The sequence below is a fragment of the Pseudorca crassidens genome, chromosome 16 (genome assembly GCF_039906515.1).
Source record: "Pseudorca crassidens isolate mPseCra1 chromosome 16, mPseCra1.hap1, whole genome shotgun sequence".
NCBI classification, from domain to species: domain Eukaryota; kingdom Metazoa; phylum Chordata; class Mammalia; order Artiodactyla; family Delphinidae; genus Pseudorca; species Pseudorca crassidens.
This window is the reverse complement of record NC_090311.1, coordinates 82403572-82423600: the sequence shown is the minus strand read 5'-3', so window position 1 is coordinate 82423600 and position 20029 is coordinate 82403572. Positions and strand designations below refer to the sequence as shown.

Genomic DNA, 20029 nt, shown 5'->3' with positions numbered 1-20029 from the left:
TGGTTCAATCTACAAATACGATACTTTAATGTGGGAGTTTGCTTTTTTATTTTACCCCTTTATAGCTACTTAGCCTTTGACGCATCATATCCGACTTGCTTTTTCTAAATCTTACCAGATTATAGGATCACCATAGAGCTCTTGAAATTCTTTGGGGGAAAATTAATTTATTGATTTCCAAAGACAAATGCTTATTCAAATCCCTTTCCCCAACTCATGATCAGCTCCAACCCCTAAAAAAACTTTGTGTAAATTTTAGTTGTCTGGATAGAAACATATGTTTCTCCTTTGGAAAAAAGTAAGTAGGTTATAATCATACAGAGGTATATCATTGCGAATCAAATTCATAGGCTTATGATTTTTTCTGTCACTGAAGGTACTTCACTTAAAATCCAGTAAATCATTATCTACTTTAAAATTCTGAAATAAGAAGTATATTTCAGAATTGTGATCATTTCAGAGTGGAAATGGTTATTACTGACCAGCCTTGCCCTCTTTTATATATCAACATTTTTATAAATAATTGAAGAACCTTCAAAATATCCCATATGTCAACTTTCTATAAATAATGAAGATTTAAAAAATATATATATAACACCCACTGACATTTCTACAGCACTTTACTATTTACTAGGTGTTTTCAAATCTGTTTTCAATTTATATACCCAACAATTTCGTGGGACAGGAAGGATAAATATCATCCCTTAAACCTAGAACAAATCCAAACACACTTTCTCCAAGTTAGTATGAGAGCTTTTCCAACGATGGCATCAGATAAATAAGCTCTTAAATGTAACCCTTCCTGAATAGGGCACCTAACAGGGTTTTACAGGGGGTTTCCATGACTGTCTCTCTCTTTCCTAACTTTTATAGCACCTTTATACGAGTCAGAATGTTAAAAAAATTTTAAGCCAAAAGTCAGAATAGCTTTGCTGGTCAGGGCAATGCATGTAGTCAGGAAGCCAGGGTCCAGGCACAACTACTCATACCCTATAGAGATGCATCATAACTGTAACATTTCCATCCCGCAATTCTAGGAATCTTCAAACAGATCCTAGTGATGTGGGTATTAACCTTAGTTACTGCCTAAAAAGGCAGCAGCGTCTGTAACTCAGCAGCTTATAATGCCACTATGCAAGGCAACAACTCTTGAAGGACTAACGTCTTCTAGACTAATATATACAGACCGAGGCTGTTTTAAGACACAGTAACAGGTATCACGATATCCTCTTACCCGTGGTTCTATGTTCCAGAGAAGATCTTAATAAGTATGTGAATGCCTATGTGATTTAGAATGACCGTCTCTTTTGGTTAAGAAATGCATTTTTTTTTTTAAAATCACTATTATGTGAGGCTATCCCACTCTACGCCCTCCCTCCTACCCCAACTATTAGTACTTTACTTACCTATAGGCCTGCCCCAGGCTTTTATATGCATCAATAAAATCAACTTTCTGCTTCAAAGCTTCTTTGAAGGATTCAATAGCTTCCTGTAGAAAGTATATAGAAAATTATTTCATTTGCTTAACTGTTAAAATTGAGTTTGTCTCAAATCACTAAAAGACATATATATATATATATATATATATATAAAATACATGGTCTCTGAGTACTTTTTTTTTTAAATAGGAGGACTTCAAAAAAAGAGAGAGGTAGAAAGTACAATAAACTATGAGTCTGGAGGATTTAATTTCAATAGTAAACAAATGCATTACTATGAGCAACAACAGAGCCTTAAGCTTCCCCTTCCAAAATGGGAAAACAGCTTCTCACTATCTTTTTCATTAGGACTTTAGTACTGATAACACGTGCATTTTAATGTCAGTTCCTTAATTAATAAAAACCCTATGGAACAAAAGTAAGCCTAATAGCTGTGTGAAATGATGCAAAATGATCACAGCTAGCAGCACTGGAAAGTGAGCCAATAGAAGAGACAAAAAAAGCGAGCCCAATGTGAGATCATTTATAGAACAAGAGGAAAGGCTCCCAGGATAGCCACCTGAAGGGCTCCCATGATCTACGAGGAAAAAAGAAACCGTAAAATTCAGGAGAAGCCTTCAAGTTGGGGCAGGTGGGCATGACTCCTGCCAGCACAGCTCAGGGCGGCACTAAGGGCCCAGAGCTGCACACGCTACGCTTTCAGGGGAGCCCTCAGAACCACAGTGCACTTGGCCGCAGGGGGACTCTCTGGGGAAATTGGTGATAAAATAAAAATGGGTGATGAAATGTTTCAGAATAAACATCCTAGGCTTACACTGGGATTGAACGTACTTTTCATTATGACTCTAGTTATTGTGATTAAAAAAAATTACAAAGACATTTCCCACATTTCCCAAGGAAAAGACATATCTGACTTAACAGCTATAAAGGCTCACAATCTCTAAGAGCTTTAATTGAGAGACACTTGACTTTAAAACTTCTGGAATAGATCATTTCAACCTGATTAGAGAATTCAGAGCAGAAAACCACTAAAGATATCAAATGCCTTGCCCATGGTAGGCACTCAATAAATATTTAGTGCCCCGGTAGGCACACAAAATAGTTTTGCAAAAGCTATACAATCTTGATTCTTTTCAGAAAGTCATTCAGCCCCTGCTCCTTGATTTTCTCAGAAGGGGCCAGCAGGGTAAGAGAGGCTGGCTTTGAAACTCTTCAAAGGCAAAACTGAGGACAAAATCGCCTCATGAAGAAATGCCACCGAATAGCTACTGTTTGGGTGAAAGATGAGAACGGATAAATTTTAACACCGAAGAAACGTAAAAGGGCATTCTTCATTGGGCTTCCTGCTGTGACATGATCGCGACCTTTTAGGATTTGTACAACGGCACTTTCAATTCGACAAACATGTATTGAGCGCCTACTATGTGCCAGGGATAGCAGGAGGTAAGCGGACACGAAGATGGGTGAGTCATTACCTCTGTACTCTGAGAACTCACAGTGTCATTAGAAAGCCAAGTAGGTAACCAGTTTATTAGAATACAAACTAAGAGCTACAGCAGAGATGTGAGGAAGAGGCTCTGGGAATGAAGAGAAAGAAACCACTGAACTGAGCCTGGGAGACCAGAAGAGGCTGTACAGAGGCGCTGACAACTGAGCTGGGTCTTAAAGAACGAGGAGTTTGGTAAAGCAAGAGGGCATCTTGGACGGGGCCGGGGGCACCGCACAGCGGCACAGAGCGCTCACCGACGCTGGGAAAGCCGGAGGGGCAGGAGTGCAGGGGGCATGGGGTCGGGGGGAGTGGGGAAGAGGGAAAGCCGGGGCCAGTAGGAAGGCAGCAACGAGGACTGGGGGCTCTGAGGAGGTGTGGGACCTCACAAAATTTACTCTTCGTAAACATGAAAAATGCTGGTAAAAAAGGAGAAGACACGCTGGAGAGGGGAGAGGATGGGGCCCAGATGGGAGGCGGCTGTGATGGAACAGGCAAGAGATAATGCAAGCTCAGATTGAGACAGTGCCTCTGAGGAGAGGGAAAGAAGGGTCAAATTCGGGGGAGAGTTTTAAAGGCAAACTAAGAGAAAATCTGGTGGCTGTCTGGGTACGAGGGAGGGAGGAGGGAGAAGAGAGGGCAGGAAGAGTCTAGGCTGAGAGCCCGGGTGGAGGGAGGCGTTAAGGAATGTTAGGAAGTACGGGGGAGGTCGTGAGTCCACTGGGGCGTGTGATGTCTGGGGTGTTTGTGGACGTCTCGTGGAGATGCCCAGGAGGCGGCTGCTGCCCACTGCACTTACTGCATGCTTGGACGCCACAGTTCTTCAAAGTCTGATTTCTCTTCAGCTTTTAAGTCTTTGGTTTCGGGGTTCCTGTCTAATCACTGCACAGCTCTCTACCTCATTCTGCCAAAGAGGGGACATAGCAGAATCAAGATTTTGAGCCATTGGGAACAAAGAAACTACGTTTGTTGAATCAATCTCTAAGCACATGAACTGGCTCTGAATTCGCTGGCATCGTGAATGCAATCATCACCACTTAGGCCACCATCTTCTTTACTAGCTAAAGGGCAGCCATCGCCCTGGGGCTGTTCGGTATAACTGAACAGAACAAACGCAGGTAACTCTCAAAGTAAAGGCTTATAATATACAATTTTTGAAATATCCTTACAACATGGGTAGAATTCAGTAGAAAAGTTCTTGCTGTTTTACTCCCTAGGAATTTCCAAAATGTCTGATATATCTTCTGAATTGGACAATTGTGAAACTTGTCATGTAATATAACCTAATATATTTCTAATGTATTATATCATAAAGTAAATAAGCCATCACCCGCTCTGTTTCTAAACTGCTGTTGACCTGGAGAGACCACCTTTAGGGTACAGAGACAGCTCAAACTCATTGGTCCATTTAATACTTCGTCTCTACAGTTAACGAGAGAAAGAGAGATATCTGAACTAAGTTCATTACTTTAATTAAGGCATTTCACCACTGACTCAGTTTTCCAATCTCTGTAACTGGGACACCCTCTGCTCCTTCTATACTTCACGGGGATGCTTTGGGGATGAGTGAGACGCTACGGAAACACCCTGACCTCCTCGGACGGCAGATCTATAAAATGCAAAGAAAAAGTTCCCATCTATTACACACGTTGCTGCTGTGTCAGTGGGCATGGTGAAAAGGAGGGAAGGCCCAACCGTTTGGTGAGACTGGTTCACTGAGGGGCTGCCAACACTCAGAGAATGAAAGCACTGTTTCTAGGTCTTCATCCGGGAGGTTTGCAATAAACCAAACTGAATTTTGGTCCATGTCTATTTTCTACTTAGTGTCTCTGTTATGGCTCTTGGCTGAAAAATTCTCATTTGGAAACAACACGAAGGGCCCTGGCCGCGCTCCTAAACATGGCTTTACGGTTAAAAGTGAGGCCAGCTGTTTGCGTTTGTTTACTTTAAAAATTATCTGGACCCTCTTAGTACTAATAATTGGTCTTTTTTTTCTATTTCAGATCTCTTTCTCCTCCATGTGACACTCAAGGGAGAGACTCTGAACACAGCATTGCGATTCTCAACTTTTTAACTGAAGGGGACTGAGAGAAGATGAGAAGACAGACGGCAGAGACAAAATAAACTGGAAGACGTCACCTGGCAGCTGCTCAAAGCACATGTTAAATAACTCAAAGCCCGCACTGCCTGTCCGAATCCTCAAAGGGGGACGGAAAGGGTCCCTGTTAGGACCACCTCCACATACTTGCAAACCGGAGATGAGGTGTATGAAGTAAGATTTGCAAAATTCCTTCTAGTTTGGTTTTTAACGGACGGGAGTTATTTTTTAGAATCCACAAAACTTCGATGAAATTACATTCCCACATGTAAAATAATCTGTATCATAATCAATACCTGATTCAGGTTTACAGTTTATAAAGGGCTTTTCACACATGTTGTTTTATGGAAGCCTCACTCTCACTTCGAGGGGCAGACAGTAGCATCATCTCTGCCTGATAAATGTGGAGAGACGGGCTCAAAGAGTTCAAGCAGCGGCTTCAGCAGTGCAGTTAATAAGATTCAGAGCGAGAGCTCAGAGCAAGGCCTTCCAACTCCAATTCCGCTCTCTGCCCTTGACATGCATTTACCCCACTGATTCTTACTGAGCACCTACTATGCGACAGGCACTGTCGGTAACACGGAGGACTTACAACTTGTGGCCTTTTTAGAGGTAAACTCTCTCCCCACCCTCCCAGTGTGTGTGTTTATGTGTGTGTCAGATCCTCAGAACTATTTTTAATAATAACACGCATGCTCTCTCTGCCAGAGCACCCTTCTCTGCCACAGGTTGTTGACGCTCTTCCCACCTTTCCAAGTTCAGGGTTAAGTGCAGCCTACTCTGAATTCTCCACCTCCTGGTCAGAATGAGTGTCTTCACCTAGGCGGGCGGGCAGACCGTCTGTGACTCTCAGGCCGGCTGTCTTCAGTCGGGCAGTTTGGAGTGTCAGGCCTTGGGTGAGAGCCAGAGCTCCGCTCTCAGCCGTGTTTCTGCCCCTCACCCCGGCCGGAAAGAAGCTGCTGTAGGACAGGCTCCCCAAACAGGCTCGGAGAACGGAGAGTCCCGGGCAGGAGGAGGGGCAGGCAGGCTGGCAGTGACGTCCCTGCCCCACTCAGCTGACACAGAGCCTCTCCTTTGTCCCTCGCCTCCTTCTTCCCACAGCAGCCTTCAAGGGACAGTGCTGGGACCACTCCTGCAGCCCCCAGAGGACCCGAGGCAGTCTGGCCGCCCCTGACCTGAACGTGGCCAGCGACCCCCTCAGCAGTCCCCCTGTCCCTACCCTCCTCGGCCACCGCTGCATCAGCAACCACTTCCTCAATACAGATTGGGTCTCAACTCTGTATTTCCCCCCAGATCTAGACTTCACAGCCCCTCTGGGCCTAGCAACTCAAGTCCGCACCTGAGACCTTTCAGGGCCCCTCCCCGTGCTGCAGCCCTTCACACTCAGCCTGCCTATTTGCCCAAGGGCCTGACCATGGCCCCGCCCCCCACGTCATCACTCACACCTTCCTCTCGCCCTCAGAGCCCTTCTCCTTCCCAGCCCTGCTCTGCCTTCCAGGTCAGGACGAAGTCCACTTGCTCTCTGGACCTTCCCTAACTCCCGAGTTCAAATGCATCTTTCTCACCTCTGCTTCCAAAGCACTCTGCTTCTACTGCTTTCTTTCGTGTGTTCACCCTCTGATAAGTTATCTGTGGGGAAAGCCTTTGGAAACTGTATTCGTCCCAAGTGTAAAGCATTATTTCTCCCTTATAACCTTTCGCCCTCTCCCCTTCTGCACCCTCCTCCAAGTACCTATCAGATAGTAGGCGCTCAATAAATATCTCGATGCAAACGACTTTCTAAAATAAACCAATGAGACACTTGAAACGTCATTTTAAAACCTGCCAGACTTAACCCCGCTCAGTTCACCGCAAAGGAGAAGCAGGATTGCTGTAGGCACGCATATTGCACAGCACTTTCACCTTCAAAAGTCCTCTGTGAAAGAAAGTTAAACCTTTGTATAGCATAGCTATGGGCTGGTTTTTGTTCAGTTCTAAGGACTGCTGAAAGTCTTCGTGGGCTGTTGCATAGTCCTACAAAAAGGAGAATGAAAACAATAAGTAAAGTAGTATTCGTTAGATATTTGGACATGTCCTACTTTCGACTGATAGAGGAAAAGAAATCCCAATTTAGTCTGTGCCCTTTCTGGCTTTAAAGGAGACATTTCATGACCACGAATATTAGAAGAATGCTTACACTGTTTGTTGAAAGAGTCGATTTCAATTGACAGGAGAAGCTCACAAAGGTTTAATTTAAGCACACTGTCTCAGCCACAGAAAAGAATATTATTTTAAATTCCATTAAGGCCATAATCTGTTACAGAAATTTTACAAATTATTTTCTGGTACTAGCATTTTATTATACTGAATTCTAAAATAATTAGGACATAGATCAACCTTAAAATGTGTTATGTTGTGATTTTTTAAATCTACTTTCTTTTGCAATAGAAAATTGTTATTAAGATGACTGCAAGCCCACAAAAACAGCTATGGCAGTCACAAATACCACTCTAACGATAAAAGACGATCTTGCTACATTCAGAAGCTACAGTCTGGGAAGCCGCATTAGTTCAGGTTATGGTTTTCGGGTTGGGATACCCAAAGAAATTCAAATTGTACCTCTAAGTTTAATGATCACACTCTGACAACATGCACACCTGCTTCTCTATGCTGACATCTGCAAGCACAGTTAAGGTATCATCTGTAAACCAAATTTCTCTTCTTCTGTTTCTCACTCTTTCTTTTTTCCCCCAGCCCAGAATTAGTTACTGCTGACAGTTCAAGCAAGAAAATGTGTTCCTGGTACTTAATATTTCTCCACTGGGTTCGACCTCAGCTAAAGAAAATGCTTTCATAACTGTCTTGTATCACGAACTATTATAATACAGCCCCAAACCCAAATCTATCCAATAGCAGCTTTCTGAAGCAGAAGGAAAGGCGAAATCTTTATCATCATGAAAGGGCACATTTTAAGGCAAGAACAATTCACCTCTGATATGAAGTACAGGGTCCCGCGGTGTCTGTACAGCCGTGCTGAGGGCTGAAGTTGAATAGCTTTAGTGAGATCACTCACTGCTTCATTAATTCGTCCCAGAGGGGACAGAATCTATAAACCCAAAAATGTAATTAGGGGAGAAAAGTCCCAACGATCGCCCCTACAACCGTCAATGTTTCTGACTTTTCAATTCCACTTCACCACCCCACATTCACAATGTGACCCTCTCAGCAGTCTAGAACCCTTGACCCCACGTACTATGCAGTGAGGTTCAAAGTCAACAGCTGAGGGGCTGCCGATCTTGTCCAGCCACGGGGAGGCGGATGACCTATGACCGTGGCAATTGCCTTGTCACTGTTTCATGTTCTAGGTCAAAGCAGATGTTGCTTTTCTTGAAGTGTGACCATTTGTTCCCCAACCTATCATTTACCTTTCAAAACAAAATTTGGCATGTCAAATTAACCTGAAAGATAACTTTGAACCATTAAAATAGAGGAATTGTTCAACACGGATTGGAGTCCTCCATGGCGTCTAGCTAGGCCGTCTGGAGTATTCAGTGCTGAACGGCAATTTCTAGGATTCCAGGTGTTTTGTAAGCCCTCTTCTGTGAACGGCTCTCAACTCAGCAGTCACGATCTGCAAGGCCGTGAAGGAACATCTGCAGGCCTGTTCTGAATGCTCTTTTGATGGAGCCGTCGGTGGTGTTCAGGCAACCATGACAATACAGAAGACAGCTCAGAATGCAGAAGTTCACCCAAATGACATAAGAAAACCCAAAATGGGTATCAGTATTCATGCAGTCAAGCTCAAGCAATTTATCCAGAACAGATGTCCTTAAATTAGGGTTAATTTTGTTCTTATAATAGGTCATTTCCATCAAGTTTTACTAACTGGTTTCCTCCTCTGCAGGAACTTAAAAGCAGCAAGAGAGGGAAGATTCAGGCAGGCACATGACCAGAGGCAAGAAAGCTCAGAGAGAGGAAAGAAATGGAAAATATGCCCTTAGAGTTCAAGAAGCATAGGGGTCTAGGGTTATATCTTCAAAGGAAAAACATCCCAACCCAGTATATTAACCCCTAGAGACATAAGTGAATTATCACACCCCAGCACAACAATCAATACGCATAATAATGACCAGAGTAACTAAAAAAGGTTAAATTATGTTCACTACATATAGACTATTCCCGAAAGTATAAAAGTGAAAGCTTTCTTATAAAATAATGCCTGACGTATGTAAATGGTATCCTGTAATTTAGCTGGAAGAATCACTACGTCATGACATTATTGCCTGATGATGCCAGAAAAGGGGGATATTACTACATATTTTTAAGATCATTGGAAATCACTTTTCTGATTACTAACGTCATTTGGGGTACACAATTAGCGTTTTATTAGATATACAAATTTTTTAAAGCTGCTAAATCAGTCTTCTTTCTAAGTGTGCTTAATTAAATTCATGCTTTATCATAACATTTTAGCACAGCACCAGCGTAATGGTGGGGAAAAGCACAGTACCCAGTCCCTGGAGCAGAAGGTCACCAAGTGAACCACCAAACGCTCACCCTAAAAACCAACAGGACTCTCGTGCAGCAGCGAACAGATTACGGTCACTTAACCCTTAGGGTTACAATCCAAAAGTGCCATGGGAAAATGAATTCTTTCATTAATTGAGAAGGAATTTCCTTCAGAAAGCCAAATCCCCAATAAAACAAACAACTCATTTTAAGAAACTGAACTGTAACTTCAGACACTATAATTTTGAGAACATCACAAATGCAAACATCACAAATGCAGTTTTAAAATTACTAAAACACTTAGTGTGCCCTTTGCTTGCTAAGTTTCCTCCCCCAAGAGAGGGGGAAAAAGTCATTTGTCCCCTTTGTCCAACTATGAAATCCCACCAGATCAGATAATTAAAGGTTACGTTTTATTCAGATTGAAAACATTAACATAAATTCTAAAGCATTTCACATGGTTAAATGTGCAGTAAAATAAATACAACATGAAACCTGGATAGTTTACTATTGTTTTATGAAAATGGTAATATGGACCCATTTCATTTAAAAACATTAAAAGGGGTGCCTTTGCACACATTCCTTTCTCTGGCCTGAACGCCCTTCTCTACCTTGCTCCCCAGGACATGGTTTCTGACCAGCTCCAGCATCACCTCTTCAGTGAGGCCTCTGCAAACACCGCCCACGCCTCTCCCCTTGCCAATCTGTCCCAGGGCTCCAGCAGACCATGCTTCTCTGCTCCTGACCAAGCAGCCCCTCTCCCGGTGTCCACTGTCACACACGTTACCTGGAACTGTCACCACGTGTTGCCTCTCTGTCTCCACCGTGAGTCCCAAGTTCCAGTTATGGTCACCCTTACCTGATCTACATGTCTATGTAGATAGGTATATCTCATAAAAATTACATGCAAGTGTGCGTGCGCACACGCACGCGCACACACACGCACACGCACACACACATGCTTCCAAAGGCTGTAAATCTCATTTGACCATACTGTCATATTGTTTTGCTAAAGGATGTCACGTATACAATAAACACGGTGACATATTTTTCAACAAACATTGACAGTGGCGGTACACATCAAAACTGTACACCTTAATACTAAATGTTACTGTTATATGTTAAATCAGGAGTATCACTCGGCCCATAGTTTTCTAGTAATTTCAACTGTGTTTAAAGGCGTTATGTATGTATGGAGGAAAACACAATAGGTATACGGGAGTTTTAAAATTTCTCAGTAATAAAATAATAGGAAAAAAATCTGAGATTCGACTAATCCAATAACAACAGAGGGAAAAAGAAAGCCACACTCACTTCTGCTCGCTGCTCAAATACCTCTGGACGATCTGGTTCCAAGGTAATTACTCGGCTCAGTTCGAACAGAGAAAGCTCAGCGTTCTTAATGTCCTTGAAAAGGCATTAGCTTAGTGTGAGATACACTGTTCCTCAAAACCAGCTTGAATAGATTTTCTGAAAAAACTAATAATTTAGCAATGATATAACTACTTATTTAGAAATAAATATGAACTTAGCTTCTAAATAAGAGATTGGCCAAGTTAAATAAGCTCTATTACGATTACTTAACTCACTCAAGTCTACCTACCCATCAACAGCACATGGGACCTGGCTACCTATCCCAAGTTCCACAGAGGGCGAGACATTTTCTCAATTTAACCTATTGAAACACCGCATCAACAAATTTCAAGGGATGAGCATATATGGACACCAGTGTGCAAAGTGATGCTGACCAGTGGCAATGAGGGAACAGAGAGGAGCCGTGTCAGTGTCAATCAAAACCCCTAGGCCTACACACCTACACCTGGAGAAGTCTAGGTAAACCTGTTCTCTTTAAAATTTACACATCACTTTATATCAAAAATATGTGAGCATGTTACTTTTACATTAAAAGTGCATTAAAGATACAAGCAAATTTCACATCAAGATATAAAATTAAAAGAGATGAGAATGAGGAAGAAGCACTTCATCACTGACCTTTACTAGGGCAACTTAGGTCACTTACTGATGCCCTGAACCTAACTAGGGCTATTTATTGATGCTCTGAATGTAACATTGTTTCCTTCCTAAACATCTTCATTCCCAAATCTGGGTTCCTGCTCAGTCTTCCTTCTCAAGTCTCAGAAATATACAAATATTATACAAGATTTCTCCAGTAGGCCGGCAGGCAATTAGGACAGTTTTTTTAAATTGGCAAAGATACAAAAGTGACACTTCTCCCTCAAGACATAATTTCATTTGAATATTTTTAATAGAAAATAATAGAAAAAGTTTACGTAGAATGTTCAAGACTGAAAATTTGGACATCTGATCTTAGACCACTTCATTATTTACTATATACTCTTAGGAAAAGTCTTCATTTTTATACCATAGTGCCTTTGTTTGACCAAAATATATTGGGTTGACCAAAAAGTTCATCCGGGTTTTTCCGTAACATCATGAGACATACTGTTATTCAAAACCAGCTTCAATAGATTTTCTGAAAAATCCAGTAATTTAGTAATGACATAACTACTTATTTAGAAATAAATATGAACATCTTATGGAAAAACCCGGACGAACGTTCTGGCCATCCAATACTTATTATAACCTTCCTCCTGCATTCCTCAGAAATAAGGGGAATAAGGCTCCAGAGACATATCTACCTGGGAAAGTATAATGTATGGTAACAAATTAAAAATAAATTTTACAAAAAAACCTTTGTTCTTTTATTCAACCTTTAAAAATTGTGGAAGGAACTCAGATTCTAAGTCCTACTACACTACTGATGCCCCGTCTCTCTTTTACAGCAATGAGTGTTTCCTCAGGAATTCAGTCAAGCTCTCGTGTTTTTCTAGGCTTATGTCCAGCTCATCATGAAATAAAGTTTAGGCTGCCAAAGGCTATCCTTTTGGAATAGAAAGTAACCTCAGAAGACCTGGGCAGAAACTCCCATCCCCCCACATCCCAGCCACTTGATCTTGGAGAAGTCCCCTACGGCCATGGTCTCATCTGTGAACTGGAATGACACCACTGCGTGTTCCCTCAGAGCCCGGGGAGCGGTGAGGGGCTCTATGGGAACCCTGGTCCGAGTCCGATCACGTAGACACTATGGCAGGCGTAACTATTCCATACTCACATGTAATCCCTTCTTTCCATAGGCTATCCCTCGGCCATAAATTGCACTAACCAGATCAGGTTCCTCCTATTCAGACCAAAACAGAAACACGTCAAAAACCATAAACAAAACAAAACAAAACAAATCAGTTTCTGCTTAAAGCACGTTAATGCCACAAATGACAGCTCTAAATTATGCTACCACTACTCATGTCAGTCAATACACAGTCCCCAACCACAAAAGTCTGTATTTCTAAAGCTCATTTGAATGAGACATGAATAAGAGTTTTACATCAAAAAAAAAAAACACTTAAAAATAGAGAAAACCAACATTACTGAGCGCTGTGCTAGTTTCTTTCGCACAGTCGTCTTACTTAAAACGCAATCCTCTCAGCAACTCTATGCTGGGCCACCAGCAAACACAGCTCAGAGAGAAAACGAAGGTTCGGAGAAGCAGATACAGGAGTAAAGGGCCTGGGTGACGCCCCCTCCTAGTTGGTCTGCTTTCAGGGAGTCATGAAATCATCTGAAAAGGAGAGAACCCGTTGGAGCCAGCACAACAAGGAGGAAGAGGTGAGTCGACTCCACAGACTGTTGGGGATTAATACAGTCCTTTATTCTAAGGGGTCAGAGTGAGAACCAGACCCTTTCTGCAACCTGCTCCCATGTGGACTGGATGCAACGCCTCTCAGGCCCAAGGACAGGGCGTCTGTTGCCCCCGCCATCAAGTCCCTACGCGTGGGGCAGTGGCGTGAACTCCCGTCTGCATCTAACCTGTGCAATTCTTAGCCTCTTCTCTGAATGCTTCCCTGCATATTTAAGAAAGAAGAGTACACAGCCTCTGGCTATAAGGTCCTGAAGGAAGAACCTGACAGGGCTACAGCAGATGAGCTATTTTAGAGGCTAATCTATTATCAGTTTCAAATCGAGATCGGGTGTCTGCGGGTATTGCCGAAAAAGACACATCAACTTCAATGATGAGAAAGTGCGAAAAAATAAAGGATAAGATGCTATGCACTGAAAAACAAAAAAAGGCTACTGTAAGCAGAATCAGGTACATCACCTCAGGTAGCAAGTGGGTACATCACTGCCTACAGCCCAGCCAGCAGATGGGCCTCATGGTATATGGAAAATTGGAAAAATTCAAGTAAATAATTACAGATTTCTAGCTTCTCTTGGAAAATAAAAAAATCCAACAATGACAGACCCACATTCGGGCATGGGAATGCGAGAACGTGACAAAAACATAGGCACCGGCTGCCTATTTCGATGAAGGGTGTGTACTCACCAGCTTACCATGAGCCCACCCATGGTCTCTACACTACATCAATTCACTTTGCTCACTTAATGTGTTTCTCTGGCTCCCAGAGAGTTTTGGATTTCTGATTCATAACGTATGTGTAACTGACATGAAAGGTTGTCCATGCTATTTGCTAAATGGGAAAAAGTATGAGTTACAGAACGAGAGAGGAATGGTAGTCACTTCTTATAAGTAATACTTATATAGGATTATGTGGGCCAGTAGGTGCACAGGAAAAAGCTCTAACAGTAGTTTTCTCTAGAGAGTGGGATTACTAGGTATCTTCCTATTCTGCTTAATACACTGATGCATTCCTTTTAATTGTTTAAAACAAACACACATACAGTTATAATCAGAAAAAAAATGTGTTAAGTAAGACATATTACAAAAAATAATAGAAAACTTTACTGTCAACTGAAAATATCGTATTTAAATAAAGAGAAAATTTATTATAAATTATAGAAAATTTAGGAGATGAAGAAAAGCTCAAAAAATAAGGTAAAAGGCATCCTACAATCCTGTCACCCAGAGATAACACTAAACATTTAAATATTTCTCTGGAGACTTCCCTGGTGGTGCAGTGGTTAAGAATCCGCCTGCTAATGCAGGGGACACAGGTTCGAGCCCTGGTCCGGGGAGATCCCACGTGCCGCAGAGCAAATAATCCCGTGCACCACAACTACTGAACCTGAGCTCTAGAGCCCATGTGCCGCAACTACTGAGCCCGCATGCTGCAACTACTGAAACCCGCGCTCCTAGAGCCCGCGCTCTGCACAAGAGAAGCCACCGCACTGAGAAGCCCACGCACCGCAATGAAGAGTAGCCCCAGCTCGCTGCAACTAGGGAAAGCCCACGCGCAGCAACGAAGACCCAACGCAGCCAAAAATAAAAATTAAAAAATAATAAATAAATAGCACATAAATATTCCTCCTGCCTTAAAGAAAGGCAGAGCAAGTAGTTTGAGAGAGGGATACAGGTACAGAGGGTGAGGAGAAGCAGGAAAAACAGTTCCCCACTGAGGAATCAAAGTCAGACGGTCTTCACGTTTTTCCCTAGCAACGGCACCTGCCAGAAGACAGAACAGTCAACAGAGCAACACCTCGGCCAGGCTGGGTGGGGCTGGTGAGCCCACGCAGCTCACACCTGCTGATGACAGGCCTCCAGGGAGAGGAAACCCCACTTTCAGAGAAGCTTTTCTCCTCAACTGAGGAAAATTTTATACCAGATGACAGGAGGTTAGTTAGAAAAAAGTGCATTTAAATAACGAGTTATTCTACTTGCGTGACGGGCATCTCCATACACCCAGTGGCCACTCCAGCCACCTGGGAGTCGTCCTCATGTCCCCAGCCAACATATCTACTCAAGATATCCCGGTGCTTTCACCTGCTGACCGCTCAGCCACTGTCCAGTTTGCAGCCTTCCCCTCTCACCTGGCTACTGCAATGGCCTTAAGCACGCTCCTGTTTCTTCCCATCCAGTCTCCAGGCCCACACTAAGCCGCCTCACAGTGATCATGACACTCCCCTGGCGGAGACTGTTCACTGCCCCCCAGCACCTACACTAGCGAAATTCGAACATTTTCACTCTCATCCACAGTAAGAAATACATTTTACACCGTAACCCAGTACACTCGTACGTATATACATAAACATACACACAAACACATCAGAAACAAGTTTCACTAACGTCACATCAAGAGCCTTACTACACACAGTGTAATCTGGTACTTCCTCGTCTGGTATATTTCATTAAAAAAGTGCTAGTCTTGACTCACCAATTAATTTCAGGCCGACTAAAGGGTAGCGCCTCATAATTTAAAAAACAGTGAGGTAACATCTAAATGCCTTTGCAAAAAGTACTGATCATTTTCCTGCCTCTCTGTTCACCTCCTTCCTCTGCCCCACTCACAATTCATACTCTAAAAATTGGCTGAATGGGGGCTTCCCTGGTGGCGCAGTGGTTGAGAGTCCGCCTGCTAATGCAGGGACACGGGTTCGTGCCCCGGTCCGGGAAGATCCCACATGCCGCAGAGCAGCTGGGCCCGTGAGCCACGGCCGCTGAGCCTGCGTGTCCGGAGCCTGTGCTCCGCAACGGGAGAGGCCACAGCAGTGAGGGGCCCGCGTACCGCCAAAAAAAAAAAAAAAATTGGCTTAATGGGACTTCCCCGGTGGTCCAGTGGTTAAGACTTCGCCTTCCAATGCAGGGGCTGTGGGTTCCATACCTGGTCGGGGAGCTAAGATCCCGCATGTCTCACGGCCAAAAAACCAAAACATCAAACAGAAGCAGTATTGTAACAAATTCAATGAAGACTTTTAAAAAATGGTCCACATCAAAAAAAAAAATCTTAAAAAAAAAAAATAATAATAATTGGCATTACTTAATAGTTCCCTAGATACAACAGGGTCTCCCAAGCTCGGGGCATTTGCAAATGCTCTCATCTGCCTGAAACACCCACTCACGGCCTCTGTGCCCAAGAAAGTCCTTCAATCCTTGAACCCTCTCTTCTGACGCCTTCCAGATGCCCCTGGAAAATAAGATACGCCCCTCTCCTCTGTTCCACTATATGTCATATGGATGTGAGTCATTCATTCAACAAATATTTACTCAGGGCCAGCTATGAGCCATGTCCCGGCCCATGTGCTATGAATACCATAGTAAGCGAGAACCAACACAGAAGGCAAAAAAGATTCTTGCCTTCTTGGAGCACAGCCAAAGAATCACAGACATAAATGTAAAGTTACACCTTCAGTAAATGCTAGAGTGATAAATGGTGCTTTTAGAAAACGTATAAAGACTTAAACAAGGTTAGGAAGGATTTCCTACGGAAGCGATGCCTGGGCTGAGATCTGTAGAGGATGGGGGAATCCCAGAATGACTGGTCCAGGCAGCGGGGGCAGACGGTACAAAGGCTCAGAGGGACGCGGGGAACACGGCATCTCCAAGCTGAGGTTGGAGAGGCAGGTAGGGACCTCACTAAGGATTTTTATCTCTAACCTAAAAGTAGCAGCAAAGTATATGTGTGTTTAAAGTACATGTTTGTATGGTATGTACATGTGAGTGTGTGTGGAGGGTGTGAGGAGAGAAGCCAGGAACCGAGAGCCCCATCTGTCATCTGGCAGATGGAAGTGGCTCAGCCGTGGTTTGAACAGAGCCGGGAGTAGCAGATGGACAAAGGAGATACTTAGGAGGCACACAGACAGAGCTGGTGATGAAGTAAGTGGCACACGTGTGTGTGGAACATGTAGCCTCACATAACCCTGTGCCATTCATTGAGCTTGGCGACACTAGGATACGAGCAGGAATTCTTTTTCAGTTGTGGCTGGGGAGGGTCTGGTGGGATCAGGGGAGAGCAGGCAGTCGATTTGGAACCCGTAAGACTAGACTATAACTATGATAACTACCGCAATAACTAAACATCCTTCTGTGCGGTTGCAAGAAAATTCTGAAGAGTCAGTCGCATGGAGAAAACCTAAATACGTTACAGATGCACGTTTGTTTTCTCTAGTATTCAACTTACACGTTCTTCTTAGAATTTCTTTTCGACAGCATAGAAGGATCTATAATTATTGTGGCTGTTACCACACCACGATATAGCCTAGTATTACAGGTTCCTAAATTTAAATAGTAGATTTTATTGCTTTTTTTGATTGATACAACTTTATTACTTTATCACTGGCTTTGGATGTTAACAAGTCAAAACTCTTTCTTTATGAAATGTCACGATGAATTATTGTTTCAAATAAAAAACAATGTTTATTTCTAAAAACTAATTGAGCTCAGAATATCATTTCAAAGTATTTTTGAATACACAAGTCTAATAATATTTACACTTTATAAGGTTTTCAGAATTTTAAATGAATTAAATTAAACTAATATTTCAATCGTCCAATATCACTCACTTTATGCAAATACAAAATCATGGTTAATAAGACTGTTATCTTACTGGATCATGTCCACTTAAATGTCTCAATTCTCAAAAGAATCAATTTTTTTAAACACATAAAAGTCTAATTTACCATCTTCATTATATTATTTACATAGTGATTTTAAAATTTACAAATATTTATTTTTCCACCACAAGGCTGGCTTTTTGTTAAAACTCGAAAGTCACTGGATCAAAGACAAACGAATAAGTCAAAAACGTCACTGCACAGCAATGTAACAAGGATTAAGTTCTGTGTAAGTGGCAGGCGCACATACATATGTACATAAAAGATGGTTACAAGATCACGTGCAGAGGAATGTTTTACACTTTGTCTGCTAATGCAAAGTTCTTTCATGAATTCAATTCCGCCAGAATCAGATCAGAATCAGATGAGCTCAAGGTCACACGACTAACAGCAAAGGCCAACTGCCTCATAACATTGTCACAGCACTTAGGTCACCCAGCCCTGCATGAGCATCAAAGCAGCACAGACAACAGGAAAGGGTTCCACTTTCAAGAACGCTATGATGGAGGTGCTGACACATGTGGAAGTGACACAAGGACACTGACGTGGAGACAATACTGACTGATACACTTTTAAAATCAAGAGGTTCCAATGAAGACGGACAGATCTATTAAGTCTTGAAATTGTGCTCTGTTGGAAACCTTGATGCTCAAGGAACACTGTATTCCTTTATAGACGTGCCAAACAACCCATACTTGGATAAATATTCAAAGGAACAGTTTGAAACAACAAAGATTACGGGAATAGCCCTTAAGTTTGTTCTCTGATGCTGGAGCTGAGACCACAAGAAAGTATAAAAGCTTTACATCAAAAGGTCACTCTGGAATATGAGTGGCCCTCATGCATAGATCCAAATTTCACATTAAATGATCTTATATAAATGGTGACTATAATAAAATCCTAGCCCCCATGGCCCCATCTGTCTTCAGCTTTCTATGAATGAAGTCCGATTCTATGCACTCCTGCTTCACCCTGAGTCCGCGGGCTGTCCAAGAGAAACACTTTGTCGGGAGATAACAAGCTAAAAAAAACTGGAAAAGCTTATCTGTGAACAGTTATCACTGAAGATTTGTTAAACGATGTTTATTGGCTTAAAAATAAAGAGTTGGGCTTCCCTGGTGGCTCAGTGGTTGAGGGTCCGCCTGCCGATGCAGGGGACACGGGTTTGTGCCCCGATCCGGGAGGATCCCACATGCCGCGGAGCGGCTGGGCCCGTGAGCCATGGCCGCTGAGCCTGCGCGTCCAGAGCCTGTGCTCCGCAACGGGAGAGACCACAACAGTGAGAGGCCTGCATACCGCAAAAAAAATTTTTTTAAATAATAAATAAATAAAGAGTTGTCGCACATGTGGAAAGATCCTGCAAGGAACAGGTGAACATCTGATAGCATGTACTGACAACAAATGACCCTCTGGTGATGCTGAGTTGAGTCCTAACCTGGCATCCCTCCATGCTTGAAGAAACGCTTTACCACTATTCTGAATACTGGATACGAAAAAGTATTGCTGGGGTAAAAATCAGTTTCATTACTGCCAAGACCCAGTATTGCTGCATTTGCCAATAAAAGAAAAGGAAGAGCAGTTAGATTTAAAGAATGGTCATACTTTAAAAATACAATATAAAGAGACTGATTTATGCAAATTCTGATTCAAGGTAAGAAAAGGAGTTTTGGTCAATTAGAGAAGTAGCAATAACTAATCTTTGGACACTTGCTACCGTGTGGTTGTGCAGTTTCTTGATGAGATTGGCTATCAAAGATTTGAAGAAATCCATGAAAAGCTCTTAAACAGGAATTATGTGCATCAGTTTCAAACATAAAGCCTAAATGCAAAAGTTATGTCCAGAAAAGCAGGATCAAGTCTCTTATTAAAATTTTCAAAAAGAATTTTAGCACTTAATGTCAAATCTTGGTATTTTGCATTTAGCATAGTCATATAACGTAAAGAAAATGTGACAGATTTTCACCAAGCTCTATCTGGATGTCTCTAAATTTGCTCCTGCTTACTCCAGCGTGTCATGATTTTCCACATGTGTTATAAGGCAGAAAAGGCTGGGAAGCACCGAAACAAAGGGGAAGAGAGACATCCCCAAGAAGAGCACCGGCAGAAAAGCCAAAGGCATTGAATTCCCATGTAAAGACGTGTCATGAATGACAACGC

The 20029-nt window shown here is 42.6% G+C and overlaps 1 protein-coding gene across 7 annotated transcripts in view; it reads right to left on the bottom strand.

Annotated features, from left to right (window-relative positions):
* Window positions 1-20029, bottom strand: part of TTC13 (tetratricopeptide repeat domain 13) — a 70117-nt gene that overhangs the window by 23475 nt on the left and 26613 nt on the right. For 3 of the 7 annotated variants that reach the window (XM_067711109.1, XM_067711110.1, XM_067711115.1), the window contains exons 5-9: window positions 12645-12710; window positions 10826-10918; window positions 7992-8108; window positions 6926-7036; window positions 1407-1489 (exon numbers count right to left, since the gene is read on the bottom strand). In XM_067711109.1, coding sequence (XP_067567210.1) covers window positions 1407-1489; window positions 6926-7036; window positions 7992-8108; window positions 10826-10918; window positions 12645-12710 — 470 coding nt within the window. The remainder of the gene's footprint in view (window positions 1-1406; window positions 1490-6925; window positions 7037-7991; window positions 8109-10825; window positions 10919-12644; window positions 12711-20029) is intronic. The other 4 variants (XM_067711111.1, XM_067711112.1, XM_067711113.1 and 1 more) reach the window with 2 other exon arrangements.